Raw genomic sequence first — 23,450 nt, 5'->3', positions numbered from 1 at the left:
CGCAGTACATACTGTACACTTAATGCTATATTTGAAAAATAGTATTTTGCAGCAGTATGCAACTGTAGCTAGATGCTACATTGTTGTCTCCTGACCTCTTTTATCAATTTGCAAGTTTAATTAAGTGAGTGGCATCCAGTTACCTTGGAAATAATTGGAAAAATGGAAAAATTGCCACTAATAATATTAATGCGTGACACTGTAAATGGCAAGTCAAGCACATTTCAGTCACATTGTGTATTTCAGTGTGCTGTGGTTATAAACTGCAAATTTCCGCACATGTAGTAAGTCATCCAAATACACAACGCATACTTAAATTTCATGCATATGTGTGGGTGAGATTTATTTAATTCTCCTCCCTGCCCAGTAGGTGGCGATATGCACAAATAAAGTGGGCCAGAACAACAGAAGAAGAATGTTAAAGTAAAAGTAGAGATTTATAGTTAAAAAAAGGACTTAAATATTGATCTATTTCTGACCCACACCTATCATATCACACCTGAAGATGTGAATTAAACCACTGGAGATACATGGATGACTTTTATGCTGCCTTTGTGCTTTTGGGAATCTCAAAGTTCTGGCAACCATGCGCTTGTATTGTACGGACCTAAAGAGCTGAAACATTCTTCTAAACATCTTAATTTGTGTTTTGCAAAAGAAAGAAAGTCATACACATCTGGGATGGCATTGGGGTGAGTAAATGAGAGAATTTCAATTTTTGGGTGAACTATCCCAAAAGTCAAAACTGACACTCGAATGCTTAGACTTTTGCCAAGCCTTATCGCATTTGAGCACAGGTTTTATTCATGGACTTTCCCTTACAAACAGTTAGCAACAATGCTTTCAGTCACAATGACATATATTTACGTTTACTACAATTAAACTATAGGAACATGGTGTTGGCCTGCACCACCATCAAAATCAACATTAAGAGAAATGACAATATATTGAAATTATTTTTATGAGATCCTATATTGAATTTATTATTGTTTTACATCAGTAGCAATACGTTTAGTAGACTTAGGCTAATTTATTATTTAGTTTGTATTATTCTTTGGCAGACATTATTACCATTTCTGTAAGGAGTCCTACTTTGCATAACTGCAAAAATGTAATATTTAACTCTAAATTAGATATTTAATTTAAAGTAATATAATCTCTTACACTGCTGTTCTGCTGTAATTGTAGTGTAGGCCTCAATGTATTACTGACAGCTCCTTCAATGGATAGAATAACGTGTGATCGACCACATGGTGGCGTTTTTCTCTGCATGATAACACTTTATAACACATGTTTTTTCCCCTGGGTAGTATGTGTTAGTTCCTAATTGCTTATGACTCAAAAGTATAGAAAATGGCTATTATTCCCCACAAACTTTGCTTTTGTGACCAGGACAGTGATATTTTGAAATGTACCCATTTCCAATGAGAAAACAGGCAAATTTGTCTTGTCTTGTCTTCTCATTCACATAAATTCAGAAAAACAACAATGTATGAATGGAAATTAACATGTATTTATAATAAAGTAATACAAAAAAAGACTACAAAATATTTAGAAGTGAGTTTTGTTTTCGTGATTTACAATTAAACTCTAAATCCCAAATCAGCCCCCAAATGTTGTCTCCCATCATGTTCGGTATAGTCCAGTATATCCTGATGGATGCGCTCGCCTTGCTCCTCCGTGTACGCTCCCATGTACTCCTTGAATTTATCAAGATGTACATCTAGGATATGGACTTTGAGGGATTTCTGAGGTGGAGCTGAGGAGAGAAACCCATACTACCCCAACCAAAAAGACCTCAACGACTTAATTAGAGATCTTGGTCTCACCAAGGTCAATGCCAAGCTTTTTACATCTAGGCTCAAGCCGTGGAACTTGTTGGATGAAAGTGCAAGTTGTAAATCAGAGGAAGTGTCACCAACCTTTTTCCAGCTTCTTCACCCTTCAAAATGGGCTCTGCTTCTGCCACAATGTGACCAGACTGTTCGAGGCAATCGGAATCGCCTGTAACCAGAACGAATGGCGGCTCTTCATTGACAGCTCATCCAGGAGCCTCAAAGCCGTGCTGCTCCATAATGGTAACAAGTACCCGTCTCTTCCCCTAGTTCACTCGGTACACCTCAAAGAGGATTACAACAGCATCAAGACCTTGCTGGATGCCTTGAAGTCTGATGAGTTCGGCTGGGAGGTCATAGGAGACTTCAAAATAGTGGCATTCCTGATGGGTCTCCAAGGCGGTTTTACCAAGGTTGCCTGCTATCTTTGCCTTCGGGACAGCAGGGACACCAAAGCGCACTACCACAAGCGAGACTAGTCACAGCGGACCGAGTTTTATGTGGGGAGGAACAACATCAAGTGGGAACAACTGTTGGACCCCCGGGAGGTGCCGATGCCACCAATGCACATTAAATTGGGCCTTATGAAACAAAACAGAGCTCAAGGGGTTGGCAGCCTTCAAGTACCTTCAAGACGTCTTCCCTAAGCTGTCTGAGGCAAAGGTCAAAGCCGGTGTCTTCGTCAGATCACAGATAAAGAAGATCCTGGAGTGCAATGAATTCCCCAAGAAGCTCACTAATAAGGAGAAAGTGGCTAGGAATAGTTTTGTCGCAGTGGTTCGGGGCTTCCTGGGCAATCACAAGGCTGAAAACTACGTGGACCTGGTTGAGACTCTGGTGAAGATCTACGGCACAATGGGATGTAGGATGTCTCCAAAGTCCTTGATGATCATCTAGATCAATTCAAGGAGCACATGGGAGCGTACTCGTTGGAGCAAGGCGAGTGCTTTCATCAGGATATACTGGACTTTGAATGCCGCTATCAAGGACAGTATAAGGAGAACATGATGGGAAACTACATTTGGTTTCGTGAAAGTGATTTACAATATAATTGTAAATCTCTAACTTCTAAATCTTTTTGTACTACTTTATTAGAAATACATGTTAGTTTGGATTCATATGTTGTTTTTTCTGACTTCATGTGAACAAAAAGACACAAATTCACCTGTTTTCTAATTGGAAATGGGTACATTTAAAAAATGTCACTGTCTATACTTTTGAGGCATAAGCAACAAATAAATAACACTTACTACCCAGGAACAAAAATTGTGTTACATAGTGATTGAACTTCTCTTAAAATGTCTGTAATTGTATTGTAAAATGTTAATTTCACAGTCATACTTGAACATGTTATTTCATGTTAATTCAGATGCCTGTGTAAATTTCAAAGGTTTTCTTCATTATTATTTGAGAAAGAAGTCTAGAGAACATCTTTCTGTAATTAACTTGGTATGAGTCAGTTATGACTCATGGCCCATTTGTGTGTGTGTGTGTGTGTGCGCGCGCGCGCGTGCATCTGTGATGCAGATCAGAGCAAAATTTTGAGACAGAGTATAAAAAAAACAATTAAGAAAAAGGTGTTGGTTGTATCCTTTAATTTTAGGATTTGCAATCATGTAACATTTTTGCAGTTTAAGTAGTTGCTATGCCTCTATTTGATTAAATAATTACAAAAAAAGTATTTGTTTTTGTTTGTAAGGATAGACGAATACCTTTGAAACCCATGGCATTTCGATTTATACAGATAGAATTAAGTTTCTCGACTGTGCCAATACCACTGAACAGGTATATAAGTCAGTTCAAGGAGCTCTGAAGGAAATGACAGCCAAATAAATCCTTCTATGGTCAATAAAACTCTGTGAAGAAAGTGGACATATAAGACATTGAAATATTTAAAGTGAAAAATATTTGCTCTTGTCAAACAGCAAACAAGCTTACTATTCCACAAATAAAGATAATAATAATAATAATATTTATCTAATTGCCATGGTCATTTAAGATACTGTTCTATTCTGTCTTTTCAGATGAAAATGAGCTCTCTCTGATCTCCCCGATCAATAAACGTTCTATTCTTTTCACTTTTCAGGTAAAACATCTTTTTTTTTTTTTTTTTTTTTTTTTTTTGCGAGAGACTAGGAATCCTCCATTAAAGATGAATGAGCTCAGAGAACAAGTATACAGCAAGCTGGAAGGTCTCCCGACATGCGGGCAGAGATGGGCAACCAAACAGATACACAAGACAGGACCAATTAGGCAGAGAGAGAGAGGTAAGTTACATCACATCATACAACAATCTAGCAAGGAGAGTGAGAACACGAAGGGTTTAAGTAGGGAGTGAATTAGAGGAGAACCAAGTGTTGCTAGCCTGATAATTAGTGGCATGATCAGTTCTCATGGAAACACTGATCATGCATGCTGAGAGACATGAGGGAGAGAAAATAACAAAACACACAGAATAAACTGATAAACCGTGGCCATTAGAGACTATTCTATTCTATTCAATTTAATCTGAAAATTATCTTTCTCTAATTGCTCTATTCATTAAAGATTCTATTCAATTCTATAGGATTCACTTTCAGATGAAAACTGGTTGTCTCTGATTGCCCTGATCATTAAAGATTCTATTCTATTAAAATTGTTCAGCTAAAAACAAGCTTTCTCTAATATTCCTGATCATTAAAGATTAAATTCTATTCTATTCACTCTGAGCTGAAAATCATCTTTCTCTTATAAACCTGGTCATTAAAAGTTCGATTCTATTCTATTCACTTTCATCTGAATATTTACATTCCAAACATTCTGATCATTAAAGATTCTATTCTATTCACTTTCATCTGAATATTTACATTCCAAACATTCTGATCATTAAAGATTCTATTCTATTCACTTTCATCTGAATATTTACATTCCAAACATTCTGATCATTAAAGATTCTATTCTTTTAAATTTGTTCAGCTGAAAACAAGCTTTCTCTAATATTCCTGATAATTAAAGATTCTATTCTTTCTATTCTATTCACTCTCAGCTGAAAATAATCTTGCTCTTATCAATCATTTAATTTAATGAACTTTAATAATTTGCTTGTCATCTGTAATTCAACCTCTGCACTACTGTCAAAAAAGTACAAATAAATCAATATAAATCAGACATCAGAGGTTTGATCTGAAGAGTGTAGAAGTGCAGGAAATGACAGCGGTGGACAGTGTTCAGCCAATCAACAGAAATGTCACAGCCATTTAGTCATCTGTGAGAGCTTGATGATAAGGAATCGGATAGTAAGTATGTATTCTCCTCATATTTAATAAAGGGAGAGTATGGTCATTCAAAATATCAGCAGATTCACATCATTAGCCATTTATTGCCGGTAATTTCTCAGTTCCTTCCTGCCTAATATAAAAAAGAATCTGTCGATAAAGCCATACACTCAAAAACCTTTGCTTAGTATTGAAAAACAATTCTGTTGCATAGGATGACATTCCATTGTCAATGAAACATATGACATCATTGAGTGTATAACTGATTTACACATATACACAGACTCGTTACAATGACTCAAAATGTTAAAACCGCACACTGTCATGCTGATTCTCCCTACACATCAGATTATACCGTGCATATACAAAAACATACAGTGCTTGATGTAACAAGACCTACTATATTCTCATAAAATTACCTCTGAGACAAGATTGTGTCAATGCATAGATCTGGAAGTGTGTAAAAATGGCCAATGCATTCATAGTTCCCGACTGGTTACCTTCATTATTGTCAAAGAATGTAAGAACCAGTAAAACTCTTGCAAGAGCTAGCTGTCAAGCCAAGGGTATTCAAGCAAGCATAGCCAATTCTGACTACATGAAAAGATAGTTAATTTACAAGCCTAAAAAAAGACTCTGAATCATCAGTTGAATCATCAGAATTACTTTATGCTCATTAGTGAAAAAATATCATTCAGAGGCATAAAATTCAACAGAATAAATATATATATCTTTTTTTTTTATTGTTTTTTTTTTTTTTTTTTGCATTTATTAATATCCTCTTTTTTTTAAGATAAAATAAAATGGCAACATCTCAAGGATAATGCATCACAAATATACTGTTTATACATAATACCAGAACACATTACAGTGGAGAAAGATATACGGTCAATAGTTATTAAGTTTAAAACAAACTAATATTTGGTCATCAAAATTTCAGTTGAAAACTAAGATGGAAAATGTAAGGAAAGAAGTCAGAAGTAACAATGCTGAAATGGGCAGATCTGTATGTCTGATTTGCAGTTCAACAGCATTATTACAAAAACGTGCAACATCTAAAGTCATTAAAAGTTTACGGTTTGTTATTTTACCTCTGGCACTGTGCACTGCATTCAGATTAGTTTCACTAAACAAGAATTTCATGAGTACATTTACAACACTTCATAACTTTACACTTACAGTCACATCAAGTAAATTAAAAGACCCTTTGCCATAGTATTTTCTTTTTAAAACACTGTTGAAAGTGATTTTTCTAAAGCCTAAATCTGGCGCCACACTAGCAGACTCCAAACAACTGGATTTGGCCGAGGTGGTCACACGTGTGGACTGTATTTATAATTATTTTTAGATCTCGCTCTCTTCATTCGGAGGTAAGACACACTTGCCAGTTAAGAATGGGGAAGGGGTGACAAACCAAAATCACAGCAAACCTCTCTCTCTGATTCCCGGTCACGTGGAGCTCGCCGAAATCCCAACAGGAGTACCGCGTGACTATAAAACAATCGTAAAAGAGTGAAAGTCAGTGATTGTGTATTTATCCCTTCAAGGCTTGCCATAGAATGCATATGTCCATATGCAGATTTTATTGAGTAAAGAAATTACGTTCAACAAAAACAGACTGTTGTGCCTCCACTTTCTGATTTCATTAGCCATTTTAGTGTAGGAGGGGAAAAGGCAGCAAAAACGCTTGGTGACAGAATCACTCTGGATTGCGATAAGCGTTTGTGATGATATGCAGCTGAGTGTGATGAAAATGTTCAGATCAGCCTCATGTCTTGTCAGTTCCTCAGTAAAAGAAGAAGTCATTGGTCACTTGAAGAGAACACAAGATGCCGCCTTGGCAACAGAACAATTTATGATGTGCTTTTTACAGTTTTTGAAGCCATTAATTCAGCAGGGAGTCCCGATGGTCGGGTGATTAACAACCTCCCGCAGGCAGACTCTAACACACTCTTCATTTCCCTCCGCCTGGCCGGCGATTATGCAAATGAAGCTGACACCTGAAAATCACTAGAAAAATCAGCTAGTGTGGCGCCGGCTTAACTAGTGTTCTTCTCTCTTTTACATTGTCCAGCACAAAATATGTCCATCTTTGTATAATGGTTCTCAAAGATTTCAGACCAAGTACCGCATTTAACCAAAGCAGAAAATCCAACTGCTAACAAGTGATAAAAATGTTTCATCTAATTGTACAGCATAAACACAATGATAACATTTAGAAAGCATTTGAATATAATTGTATATGCAAACTTTGCAGTCCAATCGAAAACGTAACTACTAAATGTATTTTGGAATTTGATCTGAAAACGTATTATGTGTTTGTCAGACCAATGGCCGACGAGGGAGTTCAGAAAACTTGTTTGAAAACAATGTTTTGCCTGTTTTTGCAATTTAGTTTGGTGATGCTAGTGGCACAAAAATGACACACTTCACATTTAAGTAACATGTATATTTTCATTATGATATATGGTATGAACTGTAGAGTGTAGCTCCACAGTTCGAGAACCACAACTCCACATCACTCTCTCTCATGTGCATCACCTACAGATGAAGTCCAAAAGGGTTTGCATTTGATATGAGGTGAGCTCCATCCATCCATCCATCCTTTTTTAAAGCCAACTTTGAAACAAGGCTTTGTAAAGCCAACATCAACATTTGTCTTGACAAACATGAACAATCTAGATCTTCATAACATGCATGGCAGTTTGCACTAATGCAATTCAGTCTGTTATGTACCATTTTTGTTCCTCTGAAGAAAGAAATTAATATGGTTTTGGAATGACATGAGGGTGAATAAATGGTTACAATATTCATTTTTGGGTGAGCTATCCCTTTAAATAGTGTGCATTAAAATATGGTACTGAATCACTGGTCTGAGGGATTGTTCACCCGTCACTTGATACTGCACTCTTTCTATTGTTTTCTGATTGACGTATCTACATGATGGAGCAGGTGAAGCCACAGCATTCCTTCAGTAGGGTGAAACCTGTCTTGGTCAAGTAAGGAGACGTGGTTTGCTGGGCTCTGGTCGTCATTCTCTTGTCCTTAGTGTGACCTAAGAGAGAGAGAGAGAGAGAGAGAGAGAGAGAGAGAGAGAGAGAGAGACAGACAGAGAGAGACAGACAGACAGAGAGAGACAGACAGAGAGAGAGAGAGAGAGAGACAGAGACAGACAGAGAGAGACAGATAGAGAGAGAGAGAGAGGGGGAGGGGGGAGAGAGAGAGAGAGATGCAGTGACCTTCTCTGAATTATTTTAAGCTTCTCTGAAAACTGTCAAGCGTAAGCGCAGAGGAGCAATTTTCTAAGAATATTTGCAAAGATGTCCAACAAGCCATTTTGAGCATGCTCATTAGCCAGTTCAGGGTTAATTAGCTGTTTTGGAATGATTAGCATTGTGAAAAGTGCTATGCAAATACAATTGCATATAATTTAATGTAAATGGCCTTAATTGATTCAAAGGAATGTTCCAGGTTTAATATAAAGTTAAGCTCAATCCACAGCATTTGGGAATAATGTTGATTGCCACTAAAATAATTTTCGTCACTCATATTAAGTAAGCCACTTACGTACAATGGAAGTGAATGGGGTCAGCACATAACTGTTAAAATACACATTGTTTCAAAAGTATATCCACAAGATATAAATATTATTAACATGGTTTTAGTGTGATAATACCTGTGGCAATCAATATTATGCTGCAAATGCTGTTAATAGAGTTAACTTGCATTGAACGTGGAACAGTCCTTTAATTTAAGGATTGATTTGCATTGACTTTTGATGATTGAATAGAAGAAACTGAATTGAACTGAACTGAATGGAACTAAACGGAATGAAATGGAAAGCAACAGAGTTGAGTTAAGTTCAGTTCAGGATCAAATTGAAGCAATAATTCTTTTTACATGCAGCCTTACAAACTCACAGCACAAACTGGTTTGTATTTGATTGTATTCTTTCAAATTCAGAATGCAAGTCAAACAATAACTTGTTTTCAATGGCCTCCACATACTGGAATATTTATTGCAATTTTCAATTAGCAGGAAAACAAATGAAGACAGCTTTTTAACTCCACGAGAACACAATTAACAGCTGTGCTTCTGACAAAACCATAAAACAAGCACATTCCTACGTTTTGTTTTAATTTTCATTTAACATGAGCAGGAAGCAGGTAAAACAATGATGTGGATATTTAAAAAAAAAAATATTGTGATAAATTGTGAAATACAAGCTTAGAAATAGTGATTTAAAGGATTGGCCTTGAGCTCCACAGCTCCAAACAGTAGTAACACACACACACACACACACACACACACACACACACACACACACACACACACACACACACACACACACACACACATACACACATATATATACACATATACATACACACACACACACACACACACACACACACACACACACACACACACACACACACACCTTTTCTGCTGCACCTGTTGGGAAATTTCGCCTGCAGGAAGTCAGCCATTTCTTTGTCCTCCTCTTTCTCTCTGTATGTGGAACAGAATAACAGATATTAGGGAGGCAGATGCACATATTCACATAAGACAGGACACATCTGTATGCTCATACATATACACAAACTCCAAGGCTGGGTATGTACCTTACAAAAAGACATATCACACTGTTAAAAAGTGTTAACATGTAGACCTTAAGGGTCTACTTGATCTATCTCTTCTGTACTTTTGCTGGTGTAACCTAATGTATTCAGGTTGATTTAGTTGCATTTTAAATCATATTCACTTAAATATTACTAGTTAAATTAAATGTTTGACCACATGTTTTATGCTGCATGTACCTGACTGAACATTTTTTACAGTGCATGACGCATATGTCGGAAGGCAAAGCTCTCGATCTACCGCTCAATTTTTGTTCCTACCCTCACCTATGGTCATGAAGGCTGGGTCATGACCGAAAGAACTAGGTCGCGAGTACAAGCGGCCGAAATGGGCTTCCTCAGAAGGGTGGCGGGCTTCTCCCTTAGAGATAGGGTGAGGAGCTCAGTCATCTGTGAGGAGCTCGGAGTAGAGCCGCTGCTCCTTTGCGTCAAAAGGAGTCAGTTGAGGTGGTTTGGGCATCTGGTAAGGATGCCCCCTGGCCGCCTCCCTAGGGAGGTGTTTCAGGCACGTCCAGCTGGGAGGAGGCCTCGGGGAAGACCCAGGACTAGGTGGAGAGATTACATCTCCACACTGGCCTGGGAACGACTCGGGGTCCCCCAGTCAGAGCGGGTTAATGTGGCTCGGGATAGGGAAGTTAGGGGCCCCCTGCTGGAGCAGCTGCCCCCGTGACCCGACTTCGCATAAGCGGTTGAAGATGGATGGATGGATGAAATATGCACATATTTTCCTCTTTTGCTACTGATACTGTGTTTGTGAAGCAAACTCAAAGACAGGTTCTGATCCTGTGGGAACCAGGAAGTAATCGTGTTCACATAAACAATGATGAGCACAATTCGGAGGTTGCATTTTACCTCTCAATAACATTGTGACTCCACTGATGGTTAGGTTTAGGTTTGGTGTTTGGTTTAGGGGTAGAGTGAATAAAATATGCATTCCTGTTGACTGTTTTACTGTACAACTAAAAATACAACTCGCATTTGGCGCCACTCTGTGGACATTTCACCCAGAAACTGGAGCTCACATTTGTCCACACATTCAAAAACACTTCCAGCTTCGGCCACTGGGGGCAGCGGTTCATATTTCTGCGTGCACAGAATGACATAAGCAGCAAAACTTTATAAGTACTGTCACTGAATTCCCAACCCTTTATTTCTGCATTTGCTTATTAAGTTGGTTTCCTTGTGTGGATCGTTGGCTGGTATCCAAAATGCAGGTGATTTCAGGGTTTACTATCCTCGTATAATGTAGGCAAAACAAACCATTTTCAAGTGAGACACAGAGGATCCCAAATCCCAAGAATAATTTATACTCTCCACACATTGTTTTGATGCCAGATAATGTGTAAGCTGAGAATCCTTGACTTCTCTGATTTTCGCTGTGTATTTTTCTTCACCATCCATCCATTGTAATATCATTAAAATAGCTGTTTGTCATACGGGTGATGGCAGCTCATTTATCTTGTGAATAAACTGTGAAGACTTCATTCGTGATGGTTTCTGATGCGTGCGTCACTCACGATTACTCACACACGCACAGTTCACAGTCGTGAGGTCTTGGCAGATGGCAATCACATCTGAAAAACATCACACAGTCTCTCTGTCTCTTTTCATTTTTGCATGTAAAGGTGGGGGAAACTGATATTTAAAAGTATTGCAATATTCTACTTGACAAAACTGTGTTAATTTTTACAAATATGGTAATTTGTAAAAGAAAAAAAGAGACTAAATGCAAACTCAGAATAAGCCAAGAATGTATGTTTAAAGGTTTTCACTTGTAAGGATTTTCGGCAGGTTTTATTTTACCTGACACTGATGCTTCTATGTCCTACACATTTTCTATGCTGCCACGCAAAGGCAAAACATAGTAACTACAAATGTTTTATTGAAATTGGGTCTCTCAGACTATGATCTGTCCTGTGACAAACGGCTCGACGATGCACAGATTCAGAGGACACAGAAAATGGCAGTAGCTAAAAAATAGATGCTAAACTCAAGTAACTTTTACTACTATAGTTACTGCATTTTACCTTTGTAGGGCATTATGCACTTCGATGAAGAAAAGCAGAACATTTAGCACTTATTGCGCAAAACCACCGAAGTCCAAGATATGTGAGATACGGTCGCAATATATAATCGTTTTGAATCACAATACACTAAACAGAAAGAATCACAATTCTATTAATAAAATATTGTATCAGACAGTCAGTGAGTGTGATGTGAGGGTTTGAGGTGTGGGTGTTTTGGTCATGGTGAGGTAAGGGTGTATTATTGGTTTTGAGTGGAGGGTAATTGGATTGCAGCATCTTCACAGACGAGAGGACAGCAGCAAGAGGGAAAGAACACATTCTCACGGCTGTTAGTCACGCATGCTAGCTGGTAATCAAAAGGTTGTGGCCCATGTTTCGGCCCCTGAGGGCCACACAGAAGCTCGGATGGCTCTGTAACACTGACCTCAGTCTCTCAAACTCCAAATCATCCACCAGGAAATCCCGCGTCTCCACCAACTTCTGTATCTGCTGCAGGAGTTCTTCCTCGCGCTGTCTGTCCTCGTTGGATTTTTCTTTGTCTACCAAAACCACAAATACGGCCACACTGAAGGAAGTCATAAGAACAATTGACAAAATATGTCCTACAGAAGGTTTGGGATGGGATGAGTAAATGTGACAGATATGATTAAATATCAAAATCTATAAAAATGTAAGCCTGAAAGGAAATGAAGGTCTCTAAATAAATGGACGTCACTAGCAGTGTGGTGTGCCGTTTACACTGGCGTAGTAAAAGCCATAATTATCTAGAGTTTGGGAAAAATAGCCTCTTTTTGTGTGCAAGCAAAATGAGAATGCAGCAGAAAACAAAACATGGTGTACGTTTGGTTCATGCATCTTCTTGGAAACACGAGACCTATAGTGAGGTATGTCACAACCATGTGTTAAAGAAAAGATAACACGAGTGTGGAGATGATAAATGATGCTTTTAAGGAGAACCAGTACAACATGTTGAAATAAATAGCAATCACACAATACTAAGGTATAAATATTTATTTGGTTTCCCTTGTAAAATTAGCTTGTACATAGATGTTTATATATATATATATATATATATATATATATATATATATATATATATATATGTGTGTAGTATATGTGTATGTGTGTGTGTGTGTATGTATTTAAGACACGAACAATACTATTTGAATATCTACCAAGCATAATGTTATGTTTGGTCTAGAATTGTTTCAAGCATCAGAGCTGAACAGTCTCTGTATAATAGGAAAGGAAATCAAGTGTTTTTCACTACTGAGATTGAGCTGTGTATCATCTTGCAGGCTCAATGGCAAATCAAGACACTAATGCACACTATTTCTGTACAGAATCCTTCTGAGAACATACCTGGGATGGAAACTAGTTTCTGAAGTTCCTTTTTGAGCCTTGTAATTTCCTTACACAACTGGATGTCGTCCATCCTGACAAATGATGAAAAATGAATGTCATTGGGATTTATACACTGTATATTTGAAACTGTAATTCAAAGCAAAGCAAGTTTAGCATTTTCAGCAATACAATAAAAAAGTTGTATATATTGTAGGCCTAAACTACACAAGATTATCATACGGATACTCTGAAAAAAGTAAGATGTATTGTATTGTAGGATCATTCAGTTATTATATATATATATATATATATATATATATAAACATTTTGGCATTTTGTGCACGTGTGGTTTCAGCACGTTTTCAAATTTAGCCTAAAATTAAAGTGCAAACACAAAAGTGATTTTGTGCAAAATTGTATTTTTCTGTTGTTCTTCCCATTCTAATACAGTGCAGTTAGATACAGTGTGGTATGACACACAGTATATCACATAGTAACTGTACTTTGCATTGTATGATTTAAGTAAAAGCTCCATCACAGGTTCAGAAATAGTGCTATCAAACTTAAAGGGATAGTTCACCCAAAAAATGGAAATTGTCTCATCATTTATTCACCCTCATGCCATCCCAGATGTGTATGACTTTCTTTCTTCAGCAGAACAGTAATGAAGATTTTTAGTAGAATATTTCAGCTCTGTTGGTCCATGCAATGCAAGTGAATGGTGACCAAAATTGTTAAGTTTCAAAAAAGGACATAAAGGCAGCATAAAAGTAATCCATAAGTCTCCAGTGGTTTAATCCATGTCTTTAGAAGTGATATGAGAGGTGTGGATGACAAATATATCAGAATTTAAGTTATTTTTTTTGCTATCAAACTCCACTTTTACTTATACTTCAACATTCTTCTTCTTTTGTTTTTGGTGATTCACATTCTTTGTGCATATCACCACCTACTGGGCATAGAGGAGAATTTATAGTAAAAAAAGGGCTTAAATATTGTCCTGTTTCTCACCCACATTCTATCCTATCTCATCTGAAGACATGGATTTAACCACTGGAGTCGTTTGGATTAATTCTATGCCACCTTTATGTGCTTTTTGGAGCTTCGAAATGTTGGCACCCATTCACTTACATTGCATGGACCAACAGAGGTGAAATATTCATCTAAAAAAATCTTCATTACTGTTCTGCTGAAGAAAGAAAGTCATACACATCTGGGATGGAATGAGGGTGAGTAACTGATGAGAGAATTTTCATTTTTGTGTGAACTATCCCTTTAATGTAAAATGAAAGAGAAAATCGCTCACATATATCTCAGTTCAGACTCTTTGCGGACCAGGGCGTCCTTTATCCTGTCGATTTTGAACAGCTCTCCCTCGATGTCCTCCACAGTGATGGTGGAATCAGCCATAGACACCACGTCCTCTTCAACTGTGAAGTAGAGATGAACTATGATGAGAACACTATTTCATTTCAAGGACACCCCCCCCATATATTTGTATGTTTTATGACAAAACAGACGCTTTCATGTGGTCTGTCACCAGGAATGGATTATGACTTGGGGCCAATTATTGTTCATGGTTTGGGGGGGGTTAAAAACACTAGATCACGCAGCCTTAAAGCCCAGGGCACCCCCGGGCAGTCAAGACTCCCCTGGTAGTCAAGGGCCCCTGGGCACTGGCCCCATTGGCCTGGCCAGTAATCCGTCCCTGTCTGTCACCATTCCTTCAATCAAATCTTTGACTATTTTCAAAAAACTGAAATGAGAATTAAATATCTTTAATTATTGAAAATTTAAAGATGAAGTGTTTCATTTCTGCAGCACTATCTGCATGAAACAGAATTGCATAAATTGCTTGTCAGTGCACAACTCGGCGCTGCAGTGCCAGGGCAGGTTGCTAAGGTGTTTGTTTACCGGCCTAAGAGTACACCCTCAAGTCTCTATGAAAATATGGTTCCAAGAGGTTGTACATTTCTAAAATGTAAGTCTATGGGATTTTTTTTAAACAGTTTATCATCTGCCAGGTCAAACTGATAGTTCCACCCCAAACTCACGAAACTGGTTGAGCCAGAAGTTGACATGTCAGACTGCTCAAATAAACAGAGCACCACAGAACCACAGTATACAGACTTATTTAGGGAGTCAATCTACCAGTGGCTTACTTATAGTTGTTTCTAGTATTTTAGCACTTAAAAAAGGGCACTCTTCACCTCTAAATTGCAACTTTAACTATTTCAAACTTTAAAGGGACAGTTTACCCAAAAACAAAAATATGTTCTTACTCACCATCATGCCATCCCAGATGTGTATGACTTACTTTCTTCTGCAGAACACAAATGAAGATTTTTAGAAGAAATCTCAGATCACCAGGTCCATTCAATTCAAGTGGATGGTGACTTTGTCATATGGATACATTTTTTGCTGTATTTATGTGTTTTTTTTGGAGATTCAGTGTTCTTTTCCATGCCTTCAGAAGTGATATGATAGGTGTGGTTGAGAAACAGATCAATATTGAAAGCCTTTTTACTATAAATTCTCCTCCCTGCTCAGGTCGAGGCGATATGAACAAAGAATGTGAATCGGCAAAAACAAAAGAAGAATGTTAAAGTGAAAGTGAAAATGGAGATTGCATGTAAAAAGGACATATTGATCTGTTTCTCACCCACACCTATCATATGTCTTCAGAAGACATGGATTAAACCACTGGAGTTGTTTGGATTACTTTTATGCTGCCTTTATTGACTTTTTGGAGCTTCAAAGTTCTGGCCTCAATTCACTTTCATTGTATGGCCCTACAGAGCTGAGATATTCTTCTAAAAATCTTAATTTGTGTTCTGCAGAAGAAAGAAAGTCACACACATCTGGGATGTCATTAGGGTGAGTAATGATAATAACATTTTTACTTTTAGGTGAACTGTCCCTTTAAATTTGCATTTCAGGGCATGCGTGATGGCATTGAGGATGGCATTTGATGTTGCTCCTACTCCATATGACAAATCGTCAGTTTGCCGGTTTGTTGTCCACCCCTTGTAGACAAAATTAACAAGATCATCACACATCGCTTCAGGAGCAGGGCTTCTCTTATCTAGGATCAACTAACAAGCACCCTGGTGTTGACCAGTCATATTTCAAAAGCCACTTGCACTGAAACCAAGGAGATCAGTGACAGTCGTGCAGCGTGTGTTGTGTATGTTCGTCACAGTGCTAATTGGCTCATGTTATTATTACTGAACTCTGCATGAATCAGAGGGAGGTGAGAAATGTTCTGTGTGTGTAGTTGGCTTTAGATGGGGACAAAATTGTCCTCAAAAGGTAACTACATTTTACAAAACTTCAATTGGGGACATATACAGTAGCAACATTTTCTTTCTGAAAAATGTATTCATATATAAATTGACTTTTTGTCATTCTAAAAATGCAAAAAGATGTAGTAACCTTTATATAGAAGCAATAGAAGTGTGTGTGTGTGTGTGTGTGTAAGCATCTGACGAATCAGCCACTAATACAACAGAAAGAAAATATTTCAGGCCAAATTGGGAAATAGTGCAGTTAATTTTGGTACAAATTTTTGTAGTCATCCTCTTCTGATTACATTGTAATTGAATTATAGTTTGGAATATTATTAGTTTTCATGTGATTTTAGTAAATGAAACATTGATTAGTGCAATAAATAGTGCAAGTTGAATGTTTTCAAATATTTTGACCACAATGACAGAGAATAAAACCTGGAAGACTTAACCTAAGAACTATAGAAGTCTCTCATTTTCTCAAGAACTGTTATCCATTGGGAAGAGAAGTCATGAATTAGTTTAAAATCTCAATTGTTTCTCAAAGTAATGCGATCAACTGGAGTGCAGGAAATCACAAAATATACTCAAACGTCATCTGAGCTATACTAACCACATTCATTTTATGGCATGATTAATTTTACAGCTCTTAAATCTTACTCTATACCAACAACTTTCTCATCTGTGTCTTTTGATACAGAAAAAGGTTTATAAGGCAAAATATCGGAGACATAAATGAAGCATTTGAGATCTCCATCGAATCTTCGTGAGTTTTAAAAGAGGAACCTCAGACAATAAAATGTTGCCTCTGGGTCAGGCATGACGGTCTGTTTCAAGGGGCCAGTGCTTGACAAAGCAATAAATAATTTATTTTGAGAATAAAATGATTTTTTTTTATAGTATTTGTGATTGATTTAATTTATAGATATGCAGCCTTGTGGACAAACAGCAGAAATGGCCAAGCATTTTTGATACCCTAAAAAGCAAGGCAGTGAGAATCCTCAGATGACTACTTTGCGGAGTGGTGGCGGCATAGTGGGCTAAAGCACTAAACTGTTAATCAGAAGGTTGCTGGTTCGATCCCCACAGCCACCACTATTGTGTCCTTGAGCAAGGCACTTAACTCCAGGTTGCTCCGGGGGGATTGTCCCTGTAATAAGTGCACTGTAAGTCGCTTTGCATAAAAGCATCTACTAAATGCGTAAACGTAAATGTACTTCGGCTCATCACAGCTGAGAAACACAAAAGACTGATTAATTACACAAACTCAAGAGGCTTACCGGATGTTCTACATTAGAGAGGACATTCGGTTCAAAATGGTGGAGGACATTGCGGTTTCGGTAACACATTACATGAAGATTCCCTTTGTAAAGGGTTTATAAAGGGATTCATTAATGACTAATAACTCGTCTACAAATGCATTAATAATAATTTATGTGCAGTTATAACAACATGAATAAAAAGGGTGAATTTCATGCAATGCTTGCCTAATAGTGAGCCAATTTGAACTCACATGTTATAAGTGCTTAATAAAGGCACTGTATTTTAATCAAAAATGTTAATGAAATGTTAAAATTCATGATTTATGTCATGATTCAGCAAAACTGACTGGTATAGAGATTAAAAGGTGTTGTGATTATATTCACAACTGTAATGCTTGACTTAAGTCACTTTCCTTGTAATCTTAATGTAAAAAGATTGATGCAACTCCTAATGATGTTTTCCCCAGTCCTCTGCGGCTCTTCATGCTACGTAAAGTGTACCTTATTGTAAAGTGAACACCTGTGAACTAATTATTAATGAGTTATGAATGTTAATAAGCTATTAATGTGAACCTTAATGTAAAGTGAACACCTGTGAACCAATTATTAATGAGTTATGAATGTTAATGAGCCATTAATGTGTACCTTAATGTAAAGTGAACACCTGTGAACTAATTATTAATGAGTTATGAATGTTAATGAGCCATTAATGTGTACCTTAATGTAAAGTGAACACCTGTGAACTAATTATTAATGAGTTATGAATGTTAATGAGCCATTAATGTGTACCTTAATGATGTAAAGTGAACACCTGTGAACTAATTATTAATGAGTTATGAATGTTAATGAGCCATTAATGTGTACCTTAATGTAAAGTGAACACCTGTGAACTAATTATTAATGAGTTATGAATGTTAATGAGCCATTAATGTGTACCTTAATGTAAAGTGAACACCTGTGAACTAATTATTAATGAGTTATGAATGTTAATAAGCTATTAATGTGAACCTTAATGTAAAGTGAACACCTGTGAACCAATTATTAATGAGTTATGAATGTTAATGAGCCATTAATGTGTACCTTAATGTAAAGTGAACACCTGTGAACTAATTATTAATGAGTTATGAATGTTAATGAGCCATTAATGTGTACCTTAATGTAAAGTGAACACCTGTGAACTAATTATTAATGAGTTATGAATGTTAATGAGCCATTAATGTGAACCTTAATGTAAAGTGAACACCTGTGAACCAATTATTAATGAGTTATGAATGTTAATGAGCCATTAATGTGTACCTTAATGTAAAGTGAACACCTGTGAACCAATTATTTATGACCTACTTTTCCAACATTAGTAACCTAAAGTGGACCTGAAAGTGGACAATTAAGAAACATTTATTAAAAGAGTTACCAACTCTGGCACTTCATTTATTAACGAGTGACTTTTAATGCTTCAAGAAACATAATGTATAATACATATTATTCAATTAATAAATGAACATACCATGTCATATACTGTAGTCTGATGAACATTAAACCATTCTGAAAAATAAACAGTATAACAAACATTCATTAATATTAACACAACATAGAAAAATAGACATACGCTATCATAGCAAAAAATAAACACATTAATATGTGAACATACGAAGGCTTTATTGTTACATTAACCAAGCCTATATTTACTATAAATAGTACAATGATATGAGCAAAAATATATTAAATAATAAATGAATAACGTTCAGAACACATTTCAATCAGATCATCATTTTTCTAAAATATAATTAAGAAACACCATTTTTCAGCTTTTATAGGATAGATTAGGGGTAAATAAATAAATAAAACACCCCAAGTTGTTTCCATGAATTACCTGCTCTCTATTAGCGTTGCTCTTTCCAGTGCAGCAGTTCAGTTTGCACACATAATTGTATTTTCACAATATGAGCACTGCCATACTAAAATAAACATTCTGCAAATATTATATTTCACCAAGTTTGTTCATGCACACCCCTTGATGTCTTTCCCAACTTGTTTCATGCAGCTCCAAAATACCAAGTTAATCAAGAGCTTTGAAAATTCACGAGACCCTCCAATAACAGTTGTGTTTCCTGTACAATTTTTGCAAGCAAGATTGCTAGTAGTCAACATAGCCAATTAATTCACTGCAGTTTCATTTAAAACATCTAAACAGAAGTGTTTTTTAAATAATATTTTTATAAAATGCATATTGTTATTTTGTTATGATTCAAATAATGGATTATGTTATTTTATATTGTTCAAGTTGCGAATCATTTAAAACATGGAGCTATTTACACTTGTACAGCTTAATAATGTTAGTAAGTCATTAATAAATGGTTGACAGATGTTCACTCTACATTAGGGTACACTTTTACAGCTTATTAATGTTAGTAAGTCATTAATAAATGGTTGACAGGTGTTCACTCTACATTAGGGTACACTTTCATAGCTTATTAATGTTACTAAGTCATTAATAAATGGTCGACAGATGTTCACTCTACATTAGGGTACACTTTTACAACTTAATAATGTTAGTAAGTCATTAATAAATGGTCGACAGATGTTCACTCTACATTAGGGTACACTTTTACAGCTTAATAATGTTAGTAAGTCATTAATAAATGGTCGACAGATGTTCACTCTACATTAGGGTACACTTTTACAGCTTAATAATGTTAGTAAGTCATTAATAAATGGTCGACAGATGTTCACTCTACATTAGGGTACACTTTTACAGCTTAATAATGTTAGTAAGTCATTAATAAAGGGTTGACAGATGTTCACTCTACATTAGGGTACACTTTTACAGCTTAATAATGTTAGTAAGTCATTAATAAATGGTTGACAGATGTTCACTCTACATTAGGGTACACTTTTACAACTTAATAATGTTAGTAAGTCATTAATAAATGGTTGACAGATGTTCACTCTACATTAGGGTATACTTTTACAACTTAATAATGTTAGTAAGTCAGTAATAAATGGTTGACAGATGTTCACTCTACATTAGGGTATACTTTTAAAGCTTATTAATGTTACTAAGTCATTAATAAAGGGTTGACAGATGTTCACTCTACATTAGGGTACACTTTTACAACTTAATAATGTTAGTAAGTCATTAATAAATGGTTGACAGATGTTCACTCTACATTAGGGTACACTTTTACAACTTAATAATGTTAGTAAGTCATTAATAAATGGTTGACAGATGTTCACTCTACATTAGGGTACACTTTTACAGCTTATTAATGTTACTAAGTCATTAATAAATGGTTGACAGGTGTTCACTCTACATTAGGGTACACTTTTACAACTTAATAATGTTAGTAAGTCATTAATAAATGGTTGACAGATGTTCACTCTACATTAGGGTACACTTTTACAGCTTATTAATGTTACTAAGTCATTAATAAATGGTTGACAGGTGTTCACTCTACATTAGGGTACACTTTTACAGCTTATTAATGTTAGTAAGTCATTAATAAATGGTTGACAGATGTTCACTCTACATTAGGGTACACTTTTACAGCTTATTAATGTTACTAAGTCATTAATAAATGGTTGACAGATGTTCACTCTACATTAGGGTACACTTTTACAGCTTAATAATGTTACTAAGTCATTAATAAATGGTTGACAGATGTTCACTCTACATTAGGGTACACTTTTACAGCTTATTAATGTTAGTAAGTCATTAATAAATGGTTGACAGATGTTCACTCTACATTAGGGTACACTTTTACAGCTTATTAATGTTAGTAAGTCATTAATAAATGGTTGACAGATGTTCACTCTACATTAGGGTACACTTTTACAGCTTAATAATGTTAGTAAGTCATTAATAAATGGTTGACAGATGTTCACTCTACATTAGGGTACACTTTTACAGCTTATTAATGTTAGTAAGTCATTAATAAATGGTTGACAGATGTTCACTCTACATTAGGGTACACTTTTACAGCTTATTAATGTTAGTAAGTCATTAATAAATGGTTGACAGGTGTTCACTCTACATTAGGGTACACTTTTACAGCTTATTAATGTTAGTAAGTCATTAATAAATGGTCGACAGATGTTCACTCTACATTAGGGTACACTTTTACAGCTTAATAATGTTACTAAGTCATTAATAAATGGTCAACAGAGGTTCACTCTACATTAGGGTACACTTTTACAGCTTATTAATGTTAGTAAGTCATTAATAAATGGTTGACAGATGTTCACTCTACATTAGGGTACACTTTTACAGCTTAATAATGTTAGTAAGTCATTAATAAATGGTCGACAGATGTTCACTCTACATTAGGGTACACTTTTACAGCTTATTAATGTTAGTAAGTCATTAATAAATGGTTGACAGATGTTCACTCTACATTAGGGTACACTTTTACAGCTTATTAATGTTAGTAAGTCATTAATAAATGGTTGACAGATGTTCACTCTACATTAGGGTACACTTTTACAGCTTAATAATGTTAGTAAGTCATTAATAAATGGTTGACAGATGTTCACTCTACATTAGGGTACACTTTTACAGCTTATTAATGTTAGTAAGTCATTAATAAATGGTTGACAGATGTTCACTCTACATTAGGGTACACTTTTACAGCTTAATAATGTTACTAAGTCATTAATAAATGGTCGACAGATGTTCACTCTACATTAGGGTACACTTTTACAGCTTAATAATGTTAGTAAGTCATTAATAAATGGTTGACAGATGTTCACTCTACATTAGGGTACACTTTTACAGCTTATTAATGTTAGTAAGTCATTAATAAATGGTTGACAGATGTTCACTCTACATTAGGGTACACTTTTACAGCTTATTAATGTTAGTAAGTCATTAATAAATGGTTGACAGATGTTCACTCTACATTAGGGTACACTTTTACAGCTTATTAATGTTAGTAAGTCATTAATAAATGGTCGACAGATGTTCACTCTACATTAGGGTACACTTTTACAGCTTAATAATGTTACTAAGTCATTAATAAATGGTCGACAGATGTTCACTCTACATTAGGGTACACTTTTACAGCTTATTAATGTTAGTAAGTCATTAATAAATGGTTGACAGGTGTTCACTCTACATTAGGGTACACTTTTACAGCTTATTAATGTTAGTAAGTCATTAATAAATGGTTGACAGATGTTCACTCTACATTAGGGTACACTTTTACAGCTTATTAATGTTAGTAAGTCATTAATAAATGGTCGACAGATGTTCACTCTACATTAGGGTACACTTTTACAGCTTATTAATGTTAGTAAGTCATTAATAAATGGTTGACAGATGTTCACTCTACATTAGGGTACACTTTTACAGCTTATTAATGTTAGTAAGTCATTAATAAATGGTCGACAGATGTTCACTCTACATTAGGGTACACTTTTACAGCTTAATAATGTTAGTAAGTCATTAATAAATGGTTGACAGATGTTCACTCTACATTAGGGTACACTTTTACAGCTTATTAATGTTAGTAAGTCATTAATAAATGGTTGACAGATGTTCACTCTACATTAGGGTACACTTTTACAACTTAATAATGTTAGTAAGTCATTAATAAATGGTTGACAGATGTTCACTCTACATTAGGGTACACTTTTACAACTTAATAATGTTAGTAAGTCATTAATAAATGGTTGACAGATGTTCACTCTACATTAGGGTACACTTTTACAACTTAATAATGTTAGTAAGTCATTAATAAAGGGTTGACAGATGTTCACTCTACATTAGGGTACACTTTTACAACTTAATAATGTTAGTAAGTCAG

General features: G+C 35.8%; 1 protein-coding gene across 1 annotated transcript in view; it reads right to left on the bottom strand.

The window, feature by feature from the left end:
• Window positions 1-7,972: 7,972 nt before the first annotated feature.
• LOC127648425 (bMERB domain-containing protein 1-like) overlaps window positions 7,973-23,450 on the bottom strand; it is a 28,153-nt gene continuing 12,675 nt past the window's right edge. Inside the window, exons 2-6 of the mRNA XM_052133099.1 lie at window positions 14,407-14,530; window positions 13,119-13,192; window positions 12,181-12,295; window positions 9,531-9,601; window positions 7,973-8,144 (exon numbers count right to left, since the gene is read on the bottom strand). Of these exons, the coding sequence (XP_051989059.1) occupies window positions 8,026-8,144; window positions 9,531-9,601; window positions 12,181-12,295; window positions 13,119-13,192; window positions 14,407-14,530 (503 nt within the window). The 3' untranslated portion in view covers window positions 7,973-8,025. The remainder of the gene's footprint in view (window positions 8,145-9,530; window positions 9,602-12,180; window positions 12,296-13,118; window positions 13,193-14,406; window positions 14,531-23,450) is intronic.

The sequence above is a fragment of the Xyrauchen texanus genome, chromosome 8, assembly GCF_025860055.1.
Source record: "Xyrauchen texanus isolate HMW12.3.18 chromosome 8, RBS_HiC_50CHRs, whole genome shotgun sequence".
NCBI classification, from domain to species: domain Eukaryota; kingdom Metazoa; phylum Chordata; class Actinopteri; order Cypriniformes; family Catostomidae; genus Xyrauchen; species Xyrauchen texanus.
This window is presented reverse-complemented; position numbering and strand designations above follow the sequence as displayed.